At 40.9% G+C, this 21,080-nt stretch overlaps 1 protein-coding gene across 9 annotated transcripts in view; it reads right to left on the bottom strand.

The window, feature by feature from the left end:
- Positions 1–10,958: 10,958 nt before the first annotated feature.
- SH3D19 (SH3 domain containing 19) overlaps positions 10,959–21,080 on the bottom strand; it is a 198,764-nt gene continuing 188,642 nt past the window's right edge. For all 9 annotated transcript variants that reach the window (XM_027956244.3, XM_060400975.1, XM_042234938.2 and 6 more), the window contains 5 exons: positions 20,013–20,215; positions 19,254–19,306; positions 16,340–16,526; positions 15,835–15,932; positions 10,959–12,905 (listed from right to left, as the gene is read on the bottom strand). In XM_027956244.3, coding sequence (XP_027812045.2) covers positions 12,789–12,905; positions 15,835–15,932; positions 16,340–16,526; positions 19,254–19,306; positions 20,013–20,215 — 658 coding nt within the window. In that variant the 3' untranslated portion in view covers positions 10,959–12,788. The remainder of the gene's footprint in view (positions 12,906–15,834; positions 15,933–16,339; positions 16,527–19,253; positions 19,307–20,012; positions 20,216–21,080) is intronic.

The raw sequence follows: 21,080 nt of genomic DNA, 5'->3' as shown, positions 1-21,080 counted from the left end.
GGATCACTAACTGAACCCTAATTAGGTGGGCTGTTACACCCCACCACAAAGAAGGACCTGTATTACAGAAAAAGCTACTCAATGAGCATCATAGTTGGACTTCGTTAACAGAAGTTTTAGAGATTTGTTTCCTCTCCTAATGCTTACATAGGAAGGAAGTGAAAGTCGCTCAGTTAACTGGTTAACACTAATACCCCTAAACATGAGGTTGACTGCCTGAAAGGAGGCCTGACTTCTTGATGGATGCTCTGGGAACTGGAGACAATTTATCCATCAGTCAAGAGACCTGCCTGGTCAGGTAAAAATAGTGTTCTCTGGGATGCGTCGGCCTCAGAAACTTTTGGAAAATTGTTTCCCACCCTAGTATCTGAAGCATAGCTGCTGCTTCAAAGGGACCCTCACTTCAGAGTCCCTTGACTACCTGGACCTGAGTCACGGTAGCTCAGCTAAGTTAAAAGGTAGTGGTATGCACTGTGCTCCTGTGGGTGTTTAGCACCAGCTCTGCAGAGGCAAAGAGAATGTGGTCCGTGCTCAGCAGATCTGGTCGTGCAGAGTCCTGTGCTGTCTGGGGCTTTTGCTCATGGCATACTCAATCTGGCTTGCCACTTGAAAGACTTCAGAGCAATTAAAACACCCCTCTTCAAGGCTGTATGTTGTGGGAACAAGTTGTGGTTCCTGATTGGACAGTTACTCAGGTAGTGAAGTGAAAGTCGCTCAGTCGTGTCCAACTCTGCGACCTCATGCATTATAAACAGTCCATGGAGTTCTCCAGAATACTGGAGTGGGTAGCCTTTCCCTTCTCCAGGGGATCTTCCCAACCCAGGGGTCAAACCCAGGTCTCCCGCATTACGGGCGAATTCTTTACCAGCTGAGCCACCAGGGGAGCCCTACTCAGGTAATGTCTGCAAAGGGCCAGTTCTCTGACAGGACCCAGTAACACCAGCCCTCAGACTGCCCTCGTACACGGCTGCATGTGCACTGTCACGGGCTGTGCATCCTCGTGCACGACAGGCTCGTGGCTCCTGCCAGGTTGGTCGGTGTGTCTTGAGGGGGTTGGGGCCTTTTCGCACAGGCTGACTACCGACAGGCTGCGCCAGTCCTTTGGCCACCTTTCCGGGCAGCTGCTGGTGCCTCGGCACTACTGAGGCATTTTTAGGTTACGGTGTTGCTGTCTCAGTCCAATCAGCTGACTGGCCACACAGCTGCAGCACTTGAAACTAAAATGCCATATGGATCATGTGCTTAGTTTTCTGGACCACTTACAATCTCACTAAGGGGCACTTTTTGTTGCAAAGGCCACCTGGCAAATTTGACATTTAACAGCTGCCTGCTCTCCATGGATAGCTTAGCATTAGTTCAGTTCAGTTCAGTTGCTCAGTTGTGTCCGACTCTGTAACCCCATGAATCACAGCACGCCAGGCCTCCCTGTCCATCACCCACTCCTGGAGTTCACTTAAACTCCTGTCCATCAAGTCGGTGATGCCATCCAGCCATCTCATCCTCTGTCGTCCCCTTTTCCTCCTGCCCCCAATCCCTCCCAGCATCAGTCTTTTCCAATGAGTCAACTCTTCGCATGAGGTGGCCAAAGGACTGGAGTTTCAGCTTTAGCATCATTCCTTCCAATGAACACCCAGGGCTGATCTCCTTTAGAATGGACTGGTTCGATCTTGCAGTCCAAGGGACTCTCGAGTCTTCTCCAACACCACAGTTCAAAAGCATCAGTTCTTCGGTGCTCAGCTGTCTTCACAGTCCAACTCTCACATCCATACACGACCACTGGAAAATCTATAGCCTTGACTAGATGGGCCTTTGTTGGCAAAGTAATGTCTCTGCTTTTCAATAAGCTATCTAGGTGGGTCATAACTTTTCCAAGGAGTAAATGTCTTTTAATTTCATGGCTGCAATCACCATCTGCAGTGATTTTGGAGCCTAAAAATAAAGTCTGACACTGTTTCCACTGTTTCCCCATCCATTTCCCATGAAGTGATGGTACCAGATGTCATGATCTTCATTTTCTAAATGTTGAGCTTTAAGCCAACTTTCACTCTCCTCAAGAGGCTTTTTAGTTCCTCTTCACTTTCTGCCATAAGGGTGGTGTCATCTGCCTATCTGAGGTTATTGATATTTCTCCCGGCAATCTTGATTCCAGCTTGTGCTTCATCCAGCCCAGCGTTTCTCATGATGTACTCTGCATAGAAGTTAAATAAGCAGGGTGACAATATACAGCCTCAATGTACTCCTTTTCCTATTTGGAACCAGTCGGTTGTTCCATGTCCAGTTCTAACTGTGCTTCCTGACCTGCATATAGGTTTCTCAAGAGGCAGGTCAGGTGGTCTGTATTCCCATCTCTTTCAGAATTTTCCACAGTTTATTTTGATCCACACAGTCAAAGGCTTTGGCATAGTTAATAAAGCAGAAATTGATGTTTTTCTGTAACTCTCTGGCTTTTTCGATGATCCAGTGTATGTTGGCAATTTGATCTCTGGTTCTGCTGCCTTTTCTAACTCTAGAAACCTCTAGAAGTTCACGGTTCACGTATTGCTGAAGCCTGGCTTGGAGAATTTTGAGCATTACTTTACTAGTGTGTGAGATGAGTGCAATTGTGCGGTAGTTTGCGCATTCTTTTGCATTGCCTTTCTTTGGGATTGGAATGAAAACTGACCTTTTCCAGTCCTGTGGCCACTGCTGAGTTTTCCACATTTGCTGGCATATTGAGTGCAGCACTTTCACAGCATCATCTTTCAGGATTTGAAATAGCTCCACTGGAATTCCATCACCTCCACTAGCTTTGTTCGTAGTGATGCTTTCTAAGGCCCACTTGACTTCACAGGCCAGGATGTCTGGCTCTACGAGAGTGATCACACCATCGTGATTATCTTGGTCATGAAGATCTTTTTGTACAGTTCTTCTGTGTATTCTTGCCACCTCTTCTTAGTATCTTCTGCTTCTGTTAGGTCCATACCATTTTTGTCCTTTATCGAGCCCATCTTTGCATGAAATTGTTCCCTTGGTATCTCTAAGCTTAGCATAGCTAAGCATTAAAAAGCTTTTTGACTACTCCCCTCCTCCAGTTCTACATACCTGACTGGGTCACAGACTATGGCAATGCCCCTAAAAGGATCATCTCATCTTGGTTGCCTCCTGGGTGATAACCAGAAAGTCTGGGTGAAAGTACCTGGAGAAAATATGAAATTATAGGTACAGATTTTGTGGCAGTGGAGGGAAGACAACAACCTTGACACCTGGGAAGAAAATGAGGGAGAAGAGGGGAGTAATTAATGCACTGTGGTCTGGAGATCATCATTTCTCAACTGTGGGCCTACTGATATTTCAGGCTGGATAATTCATAGTTGTGAGGGACTGTCCTGTGCCATGTGGGGTGTTTAGCAGTACTGCTGGCCCCTACCCACTAGATGCCAGGAGCATCTTTCCCCAATTTGTGACAGAAATGTTTTCAGACACTGTCAAATGTCCTGTGGGACAAAATTTCCCACAGTTGAGAACCACTACCCTTGATCCAGGGCTTCCCTGATAGTTCAGTTGGTAAACAATCCACCTGCAATGTGGGAGACCCCGGTTCGATTCCTGAGTCGGGAAGATCCCCTGGAAAAGGGATAGGCCACCCACTCCAGCATTCTGGCCTGGAGAATTCCAAGGACAGTCTATGGGGTTGCAAAGAGTCGGACATGACTGAGCCCCTTTCACTCGCTCACCCTTGATCCAAAACTGCTATCTGGATCAAGTGGCTTGCGTGCCTGCTCAGTTGCCAAGTCATGTCTGACTCTCTGTGACCCCATGGACGGTAGCCTGCCAGGCTCCTCTGTCCATGGGATTTACCAGGGAAAAATACTGGAGTCGGTTGCCATTTCCTTCTCCAGGGGATCTTCCTGACCCAGGGATCGAACACACATCTCCTGGATCTCCTGCTTTGCAAGCAGACTCTTGACCCACTGAACTGCCTGGGATCAAGGGGCAGTTGCAGCTAACAATCTGACTTGCCACTGGGCTTGTCATAAACAGGAAAATTAATATAGACATGGTTGTCCTGTGCCTGGTGCCATCAACAGTAGCTCCCAACTGCAAACATGTACAGATGTACCTGGAATAACACCATCTTGATTAAATCTGGCTGATCACATGCTTTTTTACAATGGAAATATTTAATATTACATTTTCTTTAGGAAAATGTCTATTCAGATCCTCTGCCCATTTAAAAGGTATTACATAGTGATTTGATATTTGCATATATTATGAAATTACCACAATAAGTTACTATCCCCCCAAAGTTATTATAATATTAACCATATCCCTTATGCTGTATATTACATTGGTTTATCTGCTTTATAACGAGGTTTGTACCCTTTAATCTCCTTCACCTATTCTGCTCCCCCCCTTCTGGGAAACCACAGAAAACTAGTTTGTGTCTGTAATTCTCTGTGGTTTGTTTCTTATATTCCACTTAAAAGTAAAACCATATGTTTCTCTCTCTCTCTGATTTATTTCACTTAGCATAATACCCTCTAGATCCATCCATGTTGCCACAAATAGCAAGATTTTTAAATGTCTAATATTCCACTATATATAATGTCTAATATTCCACTATACACACACACACCCCACATCTTTATCAGTCCTCTATTGTAAAAATGCTGCAATGAACACTGGTACATATATCTTTTCAAACTCATAAATACCTGGATTATACAGCAGTTCTGTTTTCAAATTCTTCAGGAAACTTCATACTGTGTTCATAGTGGCTGAACCTACCGACAATCCTACCAGCAATGTATGAGGGTTTCCTTTTCTCCACATTCCCAAAACCTATTTGTCTTTTTGATGAAAGCCATTCTGATAGGTGTGAGGTGTGGTTTTGATATGCATTTCCCTAACAATTTGATATGCATTTCCCTAACAGCGTTTCATGAGAAACGCTGGGCTGGATGAAGCACAAGCTGGAATCAAGATTGCCGGAGAAATATCAATAACCTCAGACATGCAGATGACACCACTCTCATGGCAGAAAGTGAAGAGGAGCTAAAGAGCCTCTTGATGAAAGTGAAAGAGGAGAGCGAAAAAGTTGGCTCAAAGCTCAACATTCAGAAAACTAAGATCATGGCATTCGGTCCCATCACTTCATGGCAAATAGATGGAGAAACAATGGAAACAGTGACAGACTTTGTTTTGGGGGCTCCAAAATCACTGCAGATGGTGACTGCAGCCATGAAATTAAAAGATGCTTACTCCTTGGAAGGAAAGTTAGGACCAACCTAGACAGCATATTAAAAAGCAGAGACATTGCTTTGCCAACAAATGTCCCATCTAGTCAAGGGTATGGTTTTTCCAGTGGTCATGTATGGATGTGAGAGTTGTACTATAAAGAAAGCTGAGCACTGAAGAATTGATGCTTTTGAACTGTGGTGTTGGAGAAGACTCTTGAGAGTCCCTTGGACTGCAAGGAGATCCACCCAGTCCATCCTAAAGGAGATTGGTCCTGGGTGTTCATTGGAAGCACTGATGCTAAAGCTGAAATTCCAATACTTTGGCCACCTGATGCAAAGAGCTGACTCATTTGAGAAGACCCTGATGCTGGGAAAGATTGAGGGTAGGAGGAGAAGAGGACAGAGGATGAGATGGTTGGATGGCATCACCAACTTGATGGACATGAGTTTGGGTAAACTCTGGGAGCTGGTGATGGACAGGGAGGCCTGGTGTGCTGTAGTCCATGTAGTTGCAAAGAGTTGGACACAACTGAGCAACTCAACTGAACAATTAGTGATGCTGAGCATCTTTGCATGTGTCTGTTGGCCATCTGTATGTCTTCTTTGGGAAAATGTCTATTCAGATCCTCTGCCCATTTAAAAGTTGGCTTATTTGTTTGATGTGTTGTATGAGTTCTGTATATATTTTGGATGCGGTTGTTCATCAGTAGCTATGTCGTGTCCAACTCTTCGCAACCCCATGGTCACATGCCAGGCTTCCCTGTCCTCCACTATCTCCTGGAGTTTGCTCAAGTTCATGTCCATTGAGTCGGTGATGCTATCTAACCATCTCATCCTCTGCAGCCCTTTTTTCCTTTCGCTTTCAATCTTTCCCAGCATCAGGGTCTTTTCCAATGAGCTGGCTCTTCACATCAGGTAGCCAAAGTATTGGAGCTTCAGGCTTAGCATCTGTCCTTCCAATGAATATTCTGGGTTGACTTCCTTTAGGATTGATTGGTTTTATCTCCTTGGAAGTCTACAGGACTTTCAGGAGTCTTCTCCAGCACTAGAATTTGAAAGCATCAATTCATCAGTGTTCAGCCTTTTTTATGGTCCAACTCTCACATCTGTACACTACTAACTGATAAAAACATAGCTTTGACTATACAGACGTTTGTTGGCAAAGGGGTGTCTCTTGCTTCTTAATACGCTGTCTAGGTTTGTCATAGTTTTCCTTCCAAGAAGCAAGTGTCTTCAAGTTTCGTGGCTGCAGTCACCGTTCACAGTGATTTCAGAGCCCAAGAAAAGAAAATCGGTCACTGCTTCTACTTTTTGTCCTTCTATTTGCTATGAAGTGATGTGATCAGATACTATGATCTTAGTTTTCTTAACGTTAAGTTTCAAGCCAGCTTTTTCACTCTCCTCTTTCACCCTCATCAAGAGATTCTTTAGTTCCCCTTTGCTCTCTGCCATTAGAGTGGCATCATCTGCATATCTGAAGTTGTTATTCCTCCTGGCAATCTTGATTCCAGTTTGTGATTCATCCAGCTTAGCATTTTGCATGATGTAAAACGGTGACAATATACAACCTTGTTGTACTCCTTTCCCAATTTTGCACAAATCTGTTGTTCCATGTAAGGTTCTAACTATTGCTTCTTGACATGCGTACAGGTTTCTCAGGAGACAGGGATATGCCCATCTCTTTAAGGATTTTCCATAGCTGCTTGTGATCCACACAGTTAAAAGCTTTAGGGCAGTCAATGAAGCAGTAGATTTTTTTTGGAATTTCCTTACTCTATGAGCCAACAAATGTTGGCAATTTGATCTCTGGTTCCTCTGCCTTTTCTAAATCCAGCTTGTATATCTGAAAGTTCTTGGTACATGTACTGTTGAAGCCTTGCTTGAAAGATTTTGAGCATAACCTTACTAGCATGGAATATGAGTGCAATTGTCTGGTAGTTTGAGCATTCTTTGGCAATGCCCTTCTTTGGGACTGGAATGAAAACTGACCTTTCCTAGTCCTGTGGCATCAGCGGAGTTTTCCAAATTTGCTGGCATATTGAGTGCAGCACTTTCACAGCATCATCTTTTAGGATTTGAAATAGCCCAGTTGGAATTCCATCATCTCCACTAGCTTTGTTTGTAGTAATGCTTCCTAAGGCCCACTTGACTTCACACTCCATAATGTCTGGCTCTAGATGAGTGACCACTAGACTGGGATAAGCCAGGTTATCCAGTCATTAAGACCTTTTTTATATAGTTCTGTGTATTCTTGCCACCTCTTCTTATTCTCTTCTGCTTCTATTAGGTCCATACTGTTTCTGGTAAGGACCAGATATCTTGGATTATTTTCCCATTCAGTAGGCTATCTTTTTGTTTTGTTCATGGTTTCCTTTGCTGTGCGAAAGCTTTTTAGATTGATGTTGTCCTATTTATTTTGGCTTGCTTGAGGAGATGCATCCAAAAAAGTACTGCTAAGACCAACATCAAAGAGCATACTGTCTGTTTTCCTTTAAGAGAAATTTTATGGTGTCAGGTCTCACATTTAGGTCTTTAATCCATTTTGAATTTATTTTTGTATACGGAGTAAGAAAGTAGTCCAGGTTGTTTTGCATTTAGCTGTCCAGGTTTCCTGACACCATTTATTGAAGATGTTATCTTTTCCCCATTGTATTGTTGCTTACTTTGACTTAAATTAATCGTCCACTTAAGTGTGGGTTTATTTCTGGGCTGTCTATTCTGTTCCATTGACCTATGTGTCTGTTTTTGTGCCAATTCTATACTGTTTTGATGACTGTAGTTTTGAAAGTAGTTTGAAATTGGGGAGTGTTAAACCTCTAGCTTTGTTCTTCTTTCTCCAGATTGTTTTGATTAGAGTATTTTGTGTTTACATACAAATTTTAGAATTATTTTTTTCTAGCTCTGTGAAAGATGCCTTTGGTATTTTGATAGGGAATGTGCTGAATCTGCAGATTGTCTTGGATTGTATGATCATTTTAACTATATGAATTCTTCCAATCTGTGAGCATGGTATATATTTCAATTTGTGTTGTCATTTTCTGCCATCAATGTCTTATAGTTTCCAGACTATAAGTCTTTTACCTCTTTGGTTAGATTTATTCCTAGGTATTTTATTCCTCTTGATGCAACTGCAAATAGTATTGTTTCTTAATTTCTCTGATAGTTCATTATTCATGTATTGAAACACAACAGATTTCTGTAATATTAATTTTGTATCCTGCAACTTAACTGATTGCATATATTAGTCCTAACACATTTTTGGTTGTCTTTTAATGATTTTTCATATATAAAATCATGTCATCTGCAGACAGGTTTACTGTTTCCTTTCTAATTTGGGTTTCTTTTATGTCTTTTTAAAATTTATTTTTATTTATTTCTGATTGCTGTGGCTAGGACTTACAATACATTAAGACTGTCAGTCAATTCTTGCTAAAAAAAGAGAGACAGAGGCTTCCTTGGTGCTCCAGTGAGTAAGAATCCACCTGCCAATGCAGGAGACACAGGTTTGATCCCTGGTCCAAGGAAGAACCCACATGCCTTGGGACAACTAGGCCCCTGCACCACCGCTGCTGAGCCCGCACTCAGAGCCCGGGAGCCAGCGCTGCTGAGAAGCCCGCAAGCGGAGCCCGGGAGCCACAACTGCTGAGAAGCCCGCACTTGGAGCCCGGGAGCCAGCGCTGCTGAGCCTACGCGCCTGCAGTCTAGTCCACAACAAGAGAAGCCGCTGCAGTGAGAAGCCCAGGCACCTCAACGAAGAGTGGCCCCTGCTTGCTGCAACTGGAGAAAGCCTGTGGGCAGCAACAAAGACTCAGCACAGCTGATAAATACATACATTAATTTTTTAAAAACAGGACAGAAAACCAGTGGGTAATTCTCCTTTCTGAATAATGAATCTGAATTATTCTCTTGAAAAAAATTTCATTGAGTTATTGCCTAATTTGTAGTATTTGAAGATAAATAATCTGGTATACATACAATTAAGATTCCTTAAAAATAAATCCAGAATGTGGCCCAGACTCAAATATAAACTTACTATACATTTATAAGCAATTGAGTTTATGTTATAAGCAATTGAGTTGATCTATTAGAGTCCAAAATACTAAGACAACGTTTTGTGCTCCATGTATATAAAAATCTCAGTTTAAGACTGCTCTGCTATTGCCAACAGCACAGCCCTACAGACGCAGATCTTTTCAAGATCTGACGGTCCAGGCATTCAGATACTTCCTACTACACAGAAAAAGGAGTCCCCATTAATGGATCAGTCCATGTTTGAGTTTTTAGGTAACATCAATATAAATAGCCTACATAAAAATTGAGAAGCCCAGCACAAATCTTTATTTCTTCTTCAAAGAAATAAATTCAAAGTTTTACTCTCTGTATAATATATATTCGAGAAGTTATAATCTTTTCTGTAATAAACCAATTCTACTTGTTTAACTACTAAAAAGAAATGTATCACTTTAGCACAACAAATACAAAAAGTTCTGAATCAAGACTCAGTAGATAGGTTTTGCTTTAGGCTCTGCCATACCTGTATGACCTTAGGCAAATCATTTAACCTCTGCAGGTTGAGCTCTGACCTGCAGATTTCTGAGGTTTAACAGGATGAGACTGCAGTTAGGTAAAAGGCCCCTAGATGGTGGTAGTGTTCTGAGTTAGGCTTTCTATTTCCCCTCTACCCCATAATTACAGTGAAGTATAAAGGAGTAGGTTAGAAAATTATTTCCTATTAAGTTCTGAAAAAATTCACTGCTAAGGATTCAATTAATGACATTCAAAATAGCACTGAATTATGAATCATATGGTCCAGTTACATTTGATATTAATTAAAAGGAATATACCACTAATGATTATATTAATACCAAATATCTCTTTGTAATTAGCCTATATCATCAGTATTTCCCTCTGGGTATATTTATCTAAGCTTAAGAAGCTAAACAAAAACGAAACAATTATTGTTACGAGTAATGATGCATAACAACCCTATAGAAAAATAAAATTTTTTTCAAATGCCAGTTCTAACAAATTCTGATAAATGTGCTGATCTTTTTCATTATTAACATTTCAGACTATTAAAAACCTGTGATTTCCATAAGCACAAATGACATTAATCTCCCCCCCAGTCATATAAGCTAGAGCATCTTTTAAAGAAATCTGTGGTCTTTTAGTGTTCAAAAGGGTAAGATTAACATATTAAATGACTTCTCTAGTTTAACCCACCAAAGAAAAAGGATTTGGAGATCCTAGTTTGCTGTGGCTTGGATGAACAATATTAGGTTTACAACTAAAATTCCTGAAAAGAGCAAGAATACATTTCTATTTCTCCACTATGAAATTCACTGAGTATAAAAGTCATGGTCAATCAGTATACAGAATAAGAAAGTACCTAAGAAAACTTATACCATGCTATATTTTTACTTCTCATCAGCTGAGTAGGTAATAAATGACAAGCAAAAAATGTAGCATGATGGAGTGGAAGACATATAACTGCAAATTTTGTTTCAACAAAGTTTTTTGTCAGTAAATCAAAGAGGAAAGATACTTGGACCATAGTGGCTCCAAAATAGTATCACTATTACATGAAAGTTATCCCCATCCATCCAGCCAACCAACCAACCAACCAACCAACCAACCAACAAGCCTCTATTGAGCCCGTATGGTACAAACGGCTGGAGATAAAAACATATCACCTCCATTCTCAAAAACCTCAGTCTAGTATATGTAAGAGAAATGGGCTTTGAAAGTTCAGTTCAGTTTATTATAGTGTCAAGTAGATACACACCTATTGCACTTATCATTCTGCTGACAGAGGCCAAAATTTAAGAGGAATATTTTTCTCCAATAAAGCTAAGTTTTCATGATTTTTGATGTAAGATGTTAAGATTACACAGGCAAAGAAATATACTTCATGCCCTATCCCAGTCCCCCAGAGTCTCACCTTCCTGCTGTTACACAAGCTTGCTGCAAATAGGAATTTAGTTGAGACAATGCTTTAAGCCATCCATTTCTTATGAAATTACTCTTGAGTGATATTTGACCAGTTTTCTTTATTCCATCTTCTATACCCAAAACATGTTAAAAAAATTAGCTCCCATACCCCCAAATCAACTGTAACCATATACTGGGAAATGACTTTAATCAAAGACAAGGTAAGTCTCTCCTCCGTTACAGAACCCCACATGGTGTTCACATAATGGTTTCATCACTTAACTGCCTAACTTTTCAGACAATGGAAACAATAACAAAAGCAAAAAAGTGGCCCAGCATATGAAACTCTTCTCAAAAACAGAAGAAAGTTATGAACATTGTTGGGACAGTGTTTTACATTTCCAATGAAATTCTATTTCATTGATCTGTTTGAAAGATTGTCTTCAACCAATATATTTGGCTTCAGCCCATAAGCTGTAATTGATTCAGTTTCACAATGAACCACTTTTTAGCTTTAAGACTTTCATCTTAAGCCTGGAGTGCGTAACAATGCATAGCAGGGAAGTGGTTTTTCTATTTACTCTAAAAACTGCAGGGATGAGCTGGGGGGAGAAGAACAACCCCGGAAGTATTAGCCTTCAGATTCTCAAGTTATTTTTAGCTCTGATTATATTTGGAAGAATGAGCTGCGGGTTTGGCATTGTTTCCCATCTTAACAGTTGCTCTGTATTCTGAGATATATATATGTGATTCATAATGTACCACTGTAACAAGACACAGCTTTTATATATTACTGGGGGTAACGCAAAGAAAATGAATTTTTCTTTGAGTACCAGTAATTGTCAAAAGAATGATTACAGAATCAGAAAATGTGCTTTATAATAACCCTGTTAACATAAGGTATACACAGAGGAAAGAAAGAAGTACTGCAGGTATGTGAAAGAGTTAGTTCTATTAGCAAGGCTTTTCAGGGTGGTTTTGGTTCTTACGCATCAAATTTTAACCACTTTCAGACACTGGGACCAAGGGAAAACATCTGGCAACACAGGAGCATTTGGTGACTATGAGCTGATTCCCCACATGCTCACCAAGGCTCCACTAGTCAATGAACTACTCCCTTCTGAAACAAGGCTTTGCCCTGGTCATAAGGATAACGCTCTCAAGCTGTTAGAATTAATTTGAATGTCAAAAATGAAATTTCGGTTACCAACCATCGCCTGAGAGTTACAGCATGTAGAATAACAAATGTCCTCTTCTAAAACTGAAGCGAAAATTGAAGAAGCACGGTTGCTTTACTTGCGCCGATGAACACAGACGTCCAAGTGCAGTGTTCGCTTGCGAGTGTCGCAGTGCAGCCCTGTCACCAGACGCTCTGCCGGCAGAGGGTCTGCCTGCCTTGCTCCTGCGTGATGTCCTCCTTGGTAGAAACGTGCGCGTGGGTTTCCATGCACACATTTCTATTGTGAAAGAAAGCTAACTACAAAATCAAGATGTTTTCTGCTTTCAGAAAATTCTAGTATACCGTATACAGCATCGATATTTCTTTCCGTTTAAAAAAATAGTGCAAAAACATATCTGATAGTCAAAGTGAGAGTTCAAGTGAGTTTCTGTGCCAGGGAGCACAGTCAAGCATCACCTTTAGCTAACTTGTAAAAACTGAACGTACGTTTTGGGAAATATTCCAGATTTTCCCATCAGTTCTCCACTCATCCAGTCATCATCGACAGATTCCAGCTCTGTTATTATGTCTCCAGCCTGTAGGAAAACAGGAATTGAAAATAATTATTAAGTTTCTGTTGAGTACCCACGTTAAGCTGCTTCTCTTCCTCAAACCCCATTCCTCTGTCATTGTTGCCTTTGTTGCATTTCCAGGCTGTATTTTGTGCCCCTCAAATTCACCACTCCTAATCTAAAATTATTCTTTAATAAATAAAAATACCAGCTAACATAGTATATATATATATAAATTTTTTCCCCAAATAATAGTTATTTATCAGGCACCCACTACGTGTCAGACACTATTCTGGACACTGGATACAGCAATGAAGAAAGACCTTATTCCAGAGCTGGGAGACGAATAACTGAGCTAGCAGAGGAGGGCAGAAAGTGTGAGCTGCCAGCGCATTAGGGCAGTCTGGGGAGGCCTCATCCCAGGTGACGTGCAGAGACTTGGTGGCGCGAGGGGGCTGTATGCTCACTGTACGTGTGCCTTGTCCTTTTCTATGTGCTTTATGGGAATTCACTCATTTATTTTCTTTTTTATCAAACTAAGAATAGTGAAAATTAACTCATTTAAACAATACTGCAGTCCTAGAAGTGGTACTATTATTTCCCAATTTTTGATAAATATTTTTATAGATTTCCTTATTTTATAGAAAAGGAAACTGAAACTCAGAGGGATTATGTGACTTGCTCAGTGCTGCATGTCGGTGAGTGGTAGAAAGAGGATTCAAATCTAGAGTGATTCCCGGGCCTATCCAGGAATCATGATGGATAACCTAACGTTAACCATTAGGCATGAGGTCACCACATGATACAGTCTACCTTCTTACTTAGGCAGGCTCTTACTAACATTGCCTTTTCTCAGCCTCCTGAGCATTTTGTGCTCTACATCTGTTCTTCCCCATAACGCATTCTCCTCTGCCGTTTGGAGCATTCCACTCCTCTGTGGCCTCGATATCACACCGCAGCCTCCCTGTCCCTGACTCAGCACGTGATTGTCTTCACTGGGCTAGTCAAAAGGGCTGGGTGTCTCACTCCTGTGTGAGTTATACCATCTCAACAGATGAGGACATAAGTTTTGAAATTATCTCCTGAAACTATTTTGTTCTTTATGGTTTCTAGCCATTTCCTGGAACCTGAATTAAGATTCTGTAATGGTCCAAGAATACCCTGGCTACTTTTAAGGATATCTTTATCAGGTTAAATGGATTTATTTGTAGCCCTAGGACACTGCCCTTTGGAAAACTGGTTTGATTTAAGGCCATTCTTAATGGAAAATGCTGACGATCTAATGTCATTAATTTAGTTTACTCTGCTAAAATGTGTAAAGACTCTGGCATCTAAAGTCTCTGTTCTAAGCTCCTTTGGTTCCTGAGCTATAATCCTTGACTAAAGCTATTTTTCTTGGCTCTGATTCATACACACGTATATGCCACATCTGTTTTCTGAGAACTAGGACAGTTTTAAAAAAGTTTTACTTACTAATATTCTGTGGATATTGAATAAAATACTAATGATCGACAATACTGAAAATGGTACAGCATCCCTTAACTAAAAGACTCTAGAACTATCTTGCTTACAGTCAGGCATTTGCAAAAATGCCTGAAGACAACCTATTTTCTGGATGATTATACTGACATAACCTAAATGAAGGCCAAAACAATACCCCAAAAGTCTGAATCCAGAGGGTTCACTTGCAGTAACATTATACTTGAGGATAAAAGGAATTAATTTTAAGCCATTGACTCTCAAGATTGAAAAGGACTAGGGCAACAGTTTCTAAACACTTGGATTTTATGGATGAAGAAATTAAAAAGAGAGAAAGAAACATATAGGGTTACCAATTATAATTTTGCATAAGAAATATGTATCATTTACTAGTAATATTTTATAACGGAAATGACATTTTAATATAAAAAGAAATTCTCAGAAGAAAGTAAACTCCATCACAAAACAGAAAAGTTAGCAACCTTATACTGACATATCTCAGCATGCCCACCTTTCTCCATGACTCCCCTGAAGCCTCCACATCCCCAGCCATCACCATTTTCCTCATTTTGTTGTAGACAAGTGTAAACCTAATGTGGGTACCCACTGTCTCAAGTCTCATCTTGTCCAATCACTCCTGGATTCTTTCATTCCCTCTGTGGCATCCTTGCTCTGAGTATCTCCAATGATGGGGAATTTCCCACTGCCTGACAACTCTTCTGATAGCATCTGGCCCAATACCACAGTACTACCCTGGGTACTTTCCTCTGAGCACAATCCACCTATGGATGTGGAAACAGGATCATGCAAGCATTCTGTTTATGATTAAGGTTAGGCTTCTTAAAAAACCCTCCTCAAAGTACCTTAATCTTCTGGGATCACTACCCTAAAATCTATTCAGTATCTCTGTGGACAAGACTCCAGGGCCTTGTGAGGCACTGCTGCAGAGGCCAGCTGTAGTAGGGGCCGCCTGACTTCCCCGCTGATTTCAAGACGTGACAGCAGCAGGCTGCAAGGGCCATGCAAGGGATCATCCCTCCTTTACTTTGGCTGAGCCGCGTGGCATCGTGGGATCTTAATTCCTGAACCAGGGATCAAACATGTGGCCCCTGCAGTGGAAGCACAGAATCTTAACCGGGAGACCACCAGGGAAGTCTGAGGACCATCCTTTACGAGGGCTTCCAGTGAAAGCTCCAGCATTAGTGAGATCACATGCCATAAGGCTGAGGAATAAGGAATTTGTTTGGCAACTGTGGGTCTAGCAATATCAGTAAGACTTTAAGTACCTACATGATCTGCAAATACACATTTGCCCTAGTCACTTCTCTGATCTCATCCTTAAGAACGAGGGTCCGAGGTCCTTTCATTCTTGATCAATGATCAATACTCCATGCAAGTGTTCACCCTTCAGTGGAAGACATTTCAAAATTTACAGCTGCTTAATGCAGTTACAGAAAAAGATACACATTCTGACCTTGAAGGAAAGCTCATCTTCATTCTCCCCATGGAAATCATACAAGGCTTTGGCCTTCCTCCCCTTCAGTGATAAAGCAGCCATGCCTTTTGCCTCAGCTATGAAGACACCGAAAATTCAAATACATAGAAAGACATTGACTAAAACACAAATCAAACATTTTAAGAAATCCCCTTGTCATTTCCAGTACATAACATTTTCAATTAATTTTGAATTTATTTTAACTTGCAAAAAGATGAAATATGTACTCTTAGCAGAAAAAAAATTATAGAAAATATATTCAGGAGATAAAACTAGCCATTATCGATTAAAGCTATCTTTATCTCTTTTCCCCACATAACTTCAACAAATTATATGCAGAAAGTCTGCATAACCTTATGAATTAACTTTCAAATACAGGCAAACAACTGAAATGGAGCACGGCCAGAGGGACAAGAAATCTGTATCATTTCAAAGGCCTTGGGGTCCCCTTGGCGGGTAAGAGCCTCCCGGGCAGCGGTGGTACCTGGGCAGGGCCGCACGAAGACGGCGGGGAAGATGCCCTCTCGGTCCCGCAGTCTGCCCTTGTACCAGTCGGAGTCCACTCGCTCCAGAATCAGGATCCGGTCTCCCCTCTTGAAGGATAAGTCCTCACTGGTCTCTGCCATGAAACTGTGCAGAGCTTCGCACCATTCTCCACAAAGATTGTTCTCCTGTTACAAATCAGTTTGGTACGAAATGTGAAATTTTATTTCAGATTAATTTTCACAAAGCTTAAAAAGTGGTGGCAAAAAAACTAAGGGGTCATAACATTTCAAAGTCTGAGGGCCACTTGAAATCACTCAATACCTAATGTCACTAATGAGTTTCAGAAATATAAGCTTCCAGAAAATTTTTTCTTAAAATTCTAAATGACACGTGATAAAATTTGTGACTTTGGCATTATGGTCTATGACATTGTGTGTGCTATGTCACTTCAGACGTGTCCGACTCTCTGCAGCTCCATGGACTGTAGCGTGCCAGGCTCCTCTGTCCATGGGATTCTCCAGGTAAGAATACTAGAGTGGGTTGCCATGCCCTCCTTCAGGGGATCTTCCCGACCCAGGGACTGAACCTATGTCTTTCTTCTGCCTTGGCGGGCGGGCTCTTAACCACTAGCACCAACTGGGAAGCCCATGATCTATGACATTAGTTCCACTAAAAAATTAGAGAAAAGCTTATCGTATTTGTATATAGTATTTATGACACTACGAAAACATTCTGGCAAACATAATTTTCCTTTTTTCTTTTTTTTTGGCCACACAGTGCAGCTTGTGGGATATTTTTTAATTAATTGATTTTTTATTGAAGGATAATTGCTTTACAAGCTTGTGGGATTTTAATCCCCAGACCAGGGATTGAACCCAGGCTCTTGGTTATTGGAAGCCCAGAATCCTAACTACTGGAGTTCCAGGGAATTTCCAAGCATATAATTTTCAGTGAAGCTCTTTACCTGAATTAGGAAGGATCAGAATGGGCAGTCTGTTAATTCCCAGGTCTTTACCTGGTGACTCAGCAATAAAGGATCTGCCTGCAGTGCAGGAGATGTAGGTTCAATCCCTGGGTCAAGAATATCCCTGGAGGAGGAAATGGCAACTCACTTCAGTATTCTTGCCTAGAAAATTCCATGGACAGAGGAGCTTGGTGGGCTACAGCCCATGGAGTTGCAAAGAGTTGGACACAAGTGTGCACACGACTGAGCAGTGAGCACACCACCTGGCTGAGAGGTTATCGGACCCCACGGCCCAAGTCTCCATCAGTCCACACTTCTAATTTTACAAGTCATGGTTTGCTCCACAGCTGGCAGGGTAACCACCTGGGGTGATGGTTCTTGCTCCAACAAGAATGCTTTTTGCTGCAAATGCATCATAAGAAGGTTCTGCTCTGTGACAAGGAGTCTCTGCCAACTCAGATGAGAGCCCTGTGTTCAAGAAGCTCAAGCAGGGAGGCAAGGATTACACTAAGATCAAAAGCTTAGAGCCAGTTCCGTCACTCCCAGTTAACACAGGGCAAGACGTTTCACTAGGCTAAGCCTCAGCTTCATCTCAGGGCTCACGTGGGGTCAAACGAGGTAATGCATGTAGACTGCTCAGCACAGTGCCTGGCACATCTTAAGTTCTCAGCAGTTGATGGCTTCAAAGGAAAACAACAACATAAACAGCCCTAACCCCGTCCTCTTGCTCCTGCACTTGAGAAGCCAACTCTACAGAAGAGTACTTGTCACTCCTGGGAATAGGGGCCACCATGCGAACACTTCCTTTCCAAGAACTGTGGTCACTTTCTTTCCTGTTTGACAATCAGTGGGGGGATGAAAGAATTGAGACACACAGCCCAGTGACCCCTGACGTTGTGACAATGACCCTGTCAGGCTCACTCTTCTAAAATCTGTCACAAAAAACGATAGAAGTCACTCACATTCCTGTCCAGTTTGAACTTCTGAAGTCATGCTAAACACTAAACATTTTAATACATTTTTTCTCTCTCCCATTATAAAAATAATACAAATGTTCCTGAACATTTGGCAAGTTCAGAAATGCATGAAGAATGGGAAAAACACCCATCTATCTATAATGTTAACCACCTAGGGAAACTGAATGTTAACAACTTAAATACATTTCCTGCTCGTCTTTTTATGCTGTATATTTAGTTTCACTATATGTTTTCCTCCCATGACATTTACTTTACAAATCTAGTTTTTCATGGCCTCAGAACATTTTCCCAATAATGGCCATATTCAGGTTATTTCCAATTTTTCCACATTATAATAACACAACTATGACCACCTTTGTGACTAAAACTTTGTCTCATTTTTCATCTCTAGGGTGAGAGATAAAAACAATGATAACAATAATCTGTACTTTTCCTCTTTTAACAATCACATACCTATAATTACTTGTTTGCTGTTGTTGTATTGAATCTTTGGCTAACTAGATATGTTAAACTGAATTTTACTGTTTCCTTACAAGGCATTTCTTTGATTACTGTAAGGTTAAGTAACTTTCTTGGGGACTTCCCTGGTGGTCCAGTGGTTAAAACTCTGTGCTCCCAACACAGGGAGGGTGGGTTTGAGACCTGGACAGGGAACAAAGGTGAGCAGCCAAAAACAAAACAAAAAAAAAAAACAAACCTTTTTTACTATCAGCCACTTATACTATCTCTTTCATGAATATTCCAATAATGTCTCTTTCCTCATTAATTTTTATCAGTGTTTGTATGTTTTTCTAATTCATTTGTATGATGAACTCTATGAGCAAGAAAGGGATTAATCACCTAACTATTTACCTCAAATATCTGCTACATGAATTAAAAAATTAAATACTTTTTTTAATAATTATGATTTTAACAGTCCTCCCAGAGATAAAACTTGGCTTTCACCACAGTTATCTATTCAAGGAGCCTACCTGGGAATTTGCACCATAATCTTCTTTTTTGGTCTTTGGTGGTACCTTTGTGCCTATATTTTGAAAGAAAAATAAAAACTTCAGATGTAAAGACCACACTGCACTGGGGAAAATCTTTCGGAGGAAAGTTAAAAGTCTGGGATTCCAGATCAGTCTCTTCACATACTGGGTGCTAGCTTTGCCAGGCCAGTACAAACCACCCTCTCTGGGTTTGTTCTCTTTACTGTAGACTGAAGGAGGAAATGCATTAGCTATACTCTACAGGCCATTTCTGTTTAAAAGTTGATGATTCTTTTTTTTTGCCATCTCTAATATGAAGCTTCCCTGATAGCTAATATGAACGGCTTCCCTGATGGCTCAGTTGGTAAAGAACCCGCCTGCAATGAAGGAGACCCCAGTTCAACTCCTGGGTTGGGAAGATCCCTTGGAGAAGGGAACAGCTACCCACTCCAGTATTCTGGCCTGGAGAATTCCATGTGTAGCCCATGGGGTCACAAAGAGTTGGACACGACTGAGAGACTTTAGTAAAAAAAAATATGAAGCTACTGCTAATTACCTAAAATACAAAAACCAGCTCTTTGAAAGACTGCCACAATAATGACTATCCCCAAAATGACGAATACCATTTAAAAATCATTTTTCCTTCTACCTTAAAAAATATGGCAATATGGATTATTATGCAACTTAAGTATTAACCTATTACCTGGTTTATTTGAATTAGGATAGTACACAATAAAAAACCATATTCTCGATACTCACTTAAAACATTTGTACCAGAAGTGGGATGATCCTCAATGAGTTCCACAAAGTTAAGGGGGAAGATTCCAGATCTGTCTCCAAGTTCTCCTCTCGCCCACTCATCATTCACATACTCTTTAAGAATAATAATTTCTCCCTCTGAGAAACTTAACTCATCCTTCTGGTCTCCAATATACTCAAATCGAGCAACACACCTTGGGCCTCTGAAGAAAGAAGATCACATTTGTGGGTTAAACTAGGCAGTACTAACTTTCAAAATGCCTGGAAACCCTCATTTAATCTTTCAGTGAATATTTATTTTGTATTTACTTTGGAACAAGATATATGAGGCATAATTTACAATCTCCATGAAAAAGAATAAGCTTCATTTCTAAATGACAGTCCTTACTTTGTAGATACGAGCCTATCTTACTCAGAAAGGCTAAAGCCAAGTTTCGAGTACATGCAGAATCCCAGATAGGCAGCTGGTGGTTGGTTTAGGTTGTCGCATCTTTTGATCACCTCTTCATGACAGAATCTCCCCAGTCTCCATGTTTTTGTATCCCTGGGCCACAGTAATCCAGGGCCGAGTCTGAACCCTCTCAGTCATAAATGCACTGAGTTTAGAAGTGTTAACCCTGAGCATCTCAGGGCAAGACATCAAACTTCCATGGCAGAAATGCAATGGGCATCAGCTGGGCAGGGTAGATGCTTAAGACATGTTGAATCAGTGAGTTCTGTATATAGATGAATGGTCTTCAAAACTAGGAGGTTCAAGGAAAACACACTCGGCACATTATCTTATAACATTTAATCTTATACCTACTACTGTTGTTTTAAAATGATTTTTGTATCTCCTTTAAAAAGGCTTCATTTCTGAGAATTGGAACAATCCTTAAATGATCTGCAATTGTGACTGATAATAAGATAAAAACAGAGATGAAATTGCATCCCTCAAAGACATGACTGTATACCAAACCTTCAATTTGAGGCTTCAGAAAGGAAGTTTCAATGGCAATGACTAAGGAGAGGCAATTGCCTGAAAAGAAAAGGTTGGTACTGGCTGCAATCAAAGTCTGATTTAAGCCA

This window comes from Ovis aries, chromosome 17 (assembly GCF_016772045.2).
Source record: "Ovis aries strain OAR_USU_Benz2616 breed Rambouillet chromosome 17, ARS-UI_Ramb_v3.0, whole genome shotgun sequence".
NCBI lineage: Eukaryota > Metazoa > Chordata > Mammalia > Artiodactyla > Bovidae > Ovis > Ovis aries.
This window is presented reverse-complemented; position numbering and strand designations above follow the sequence as displayed.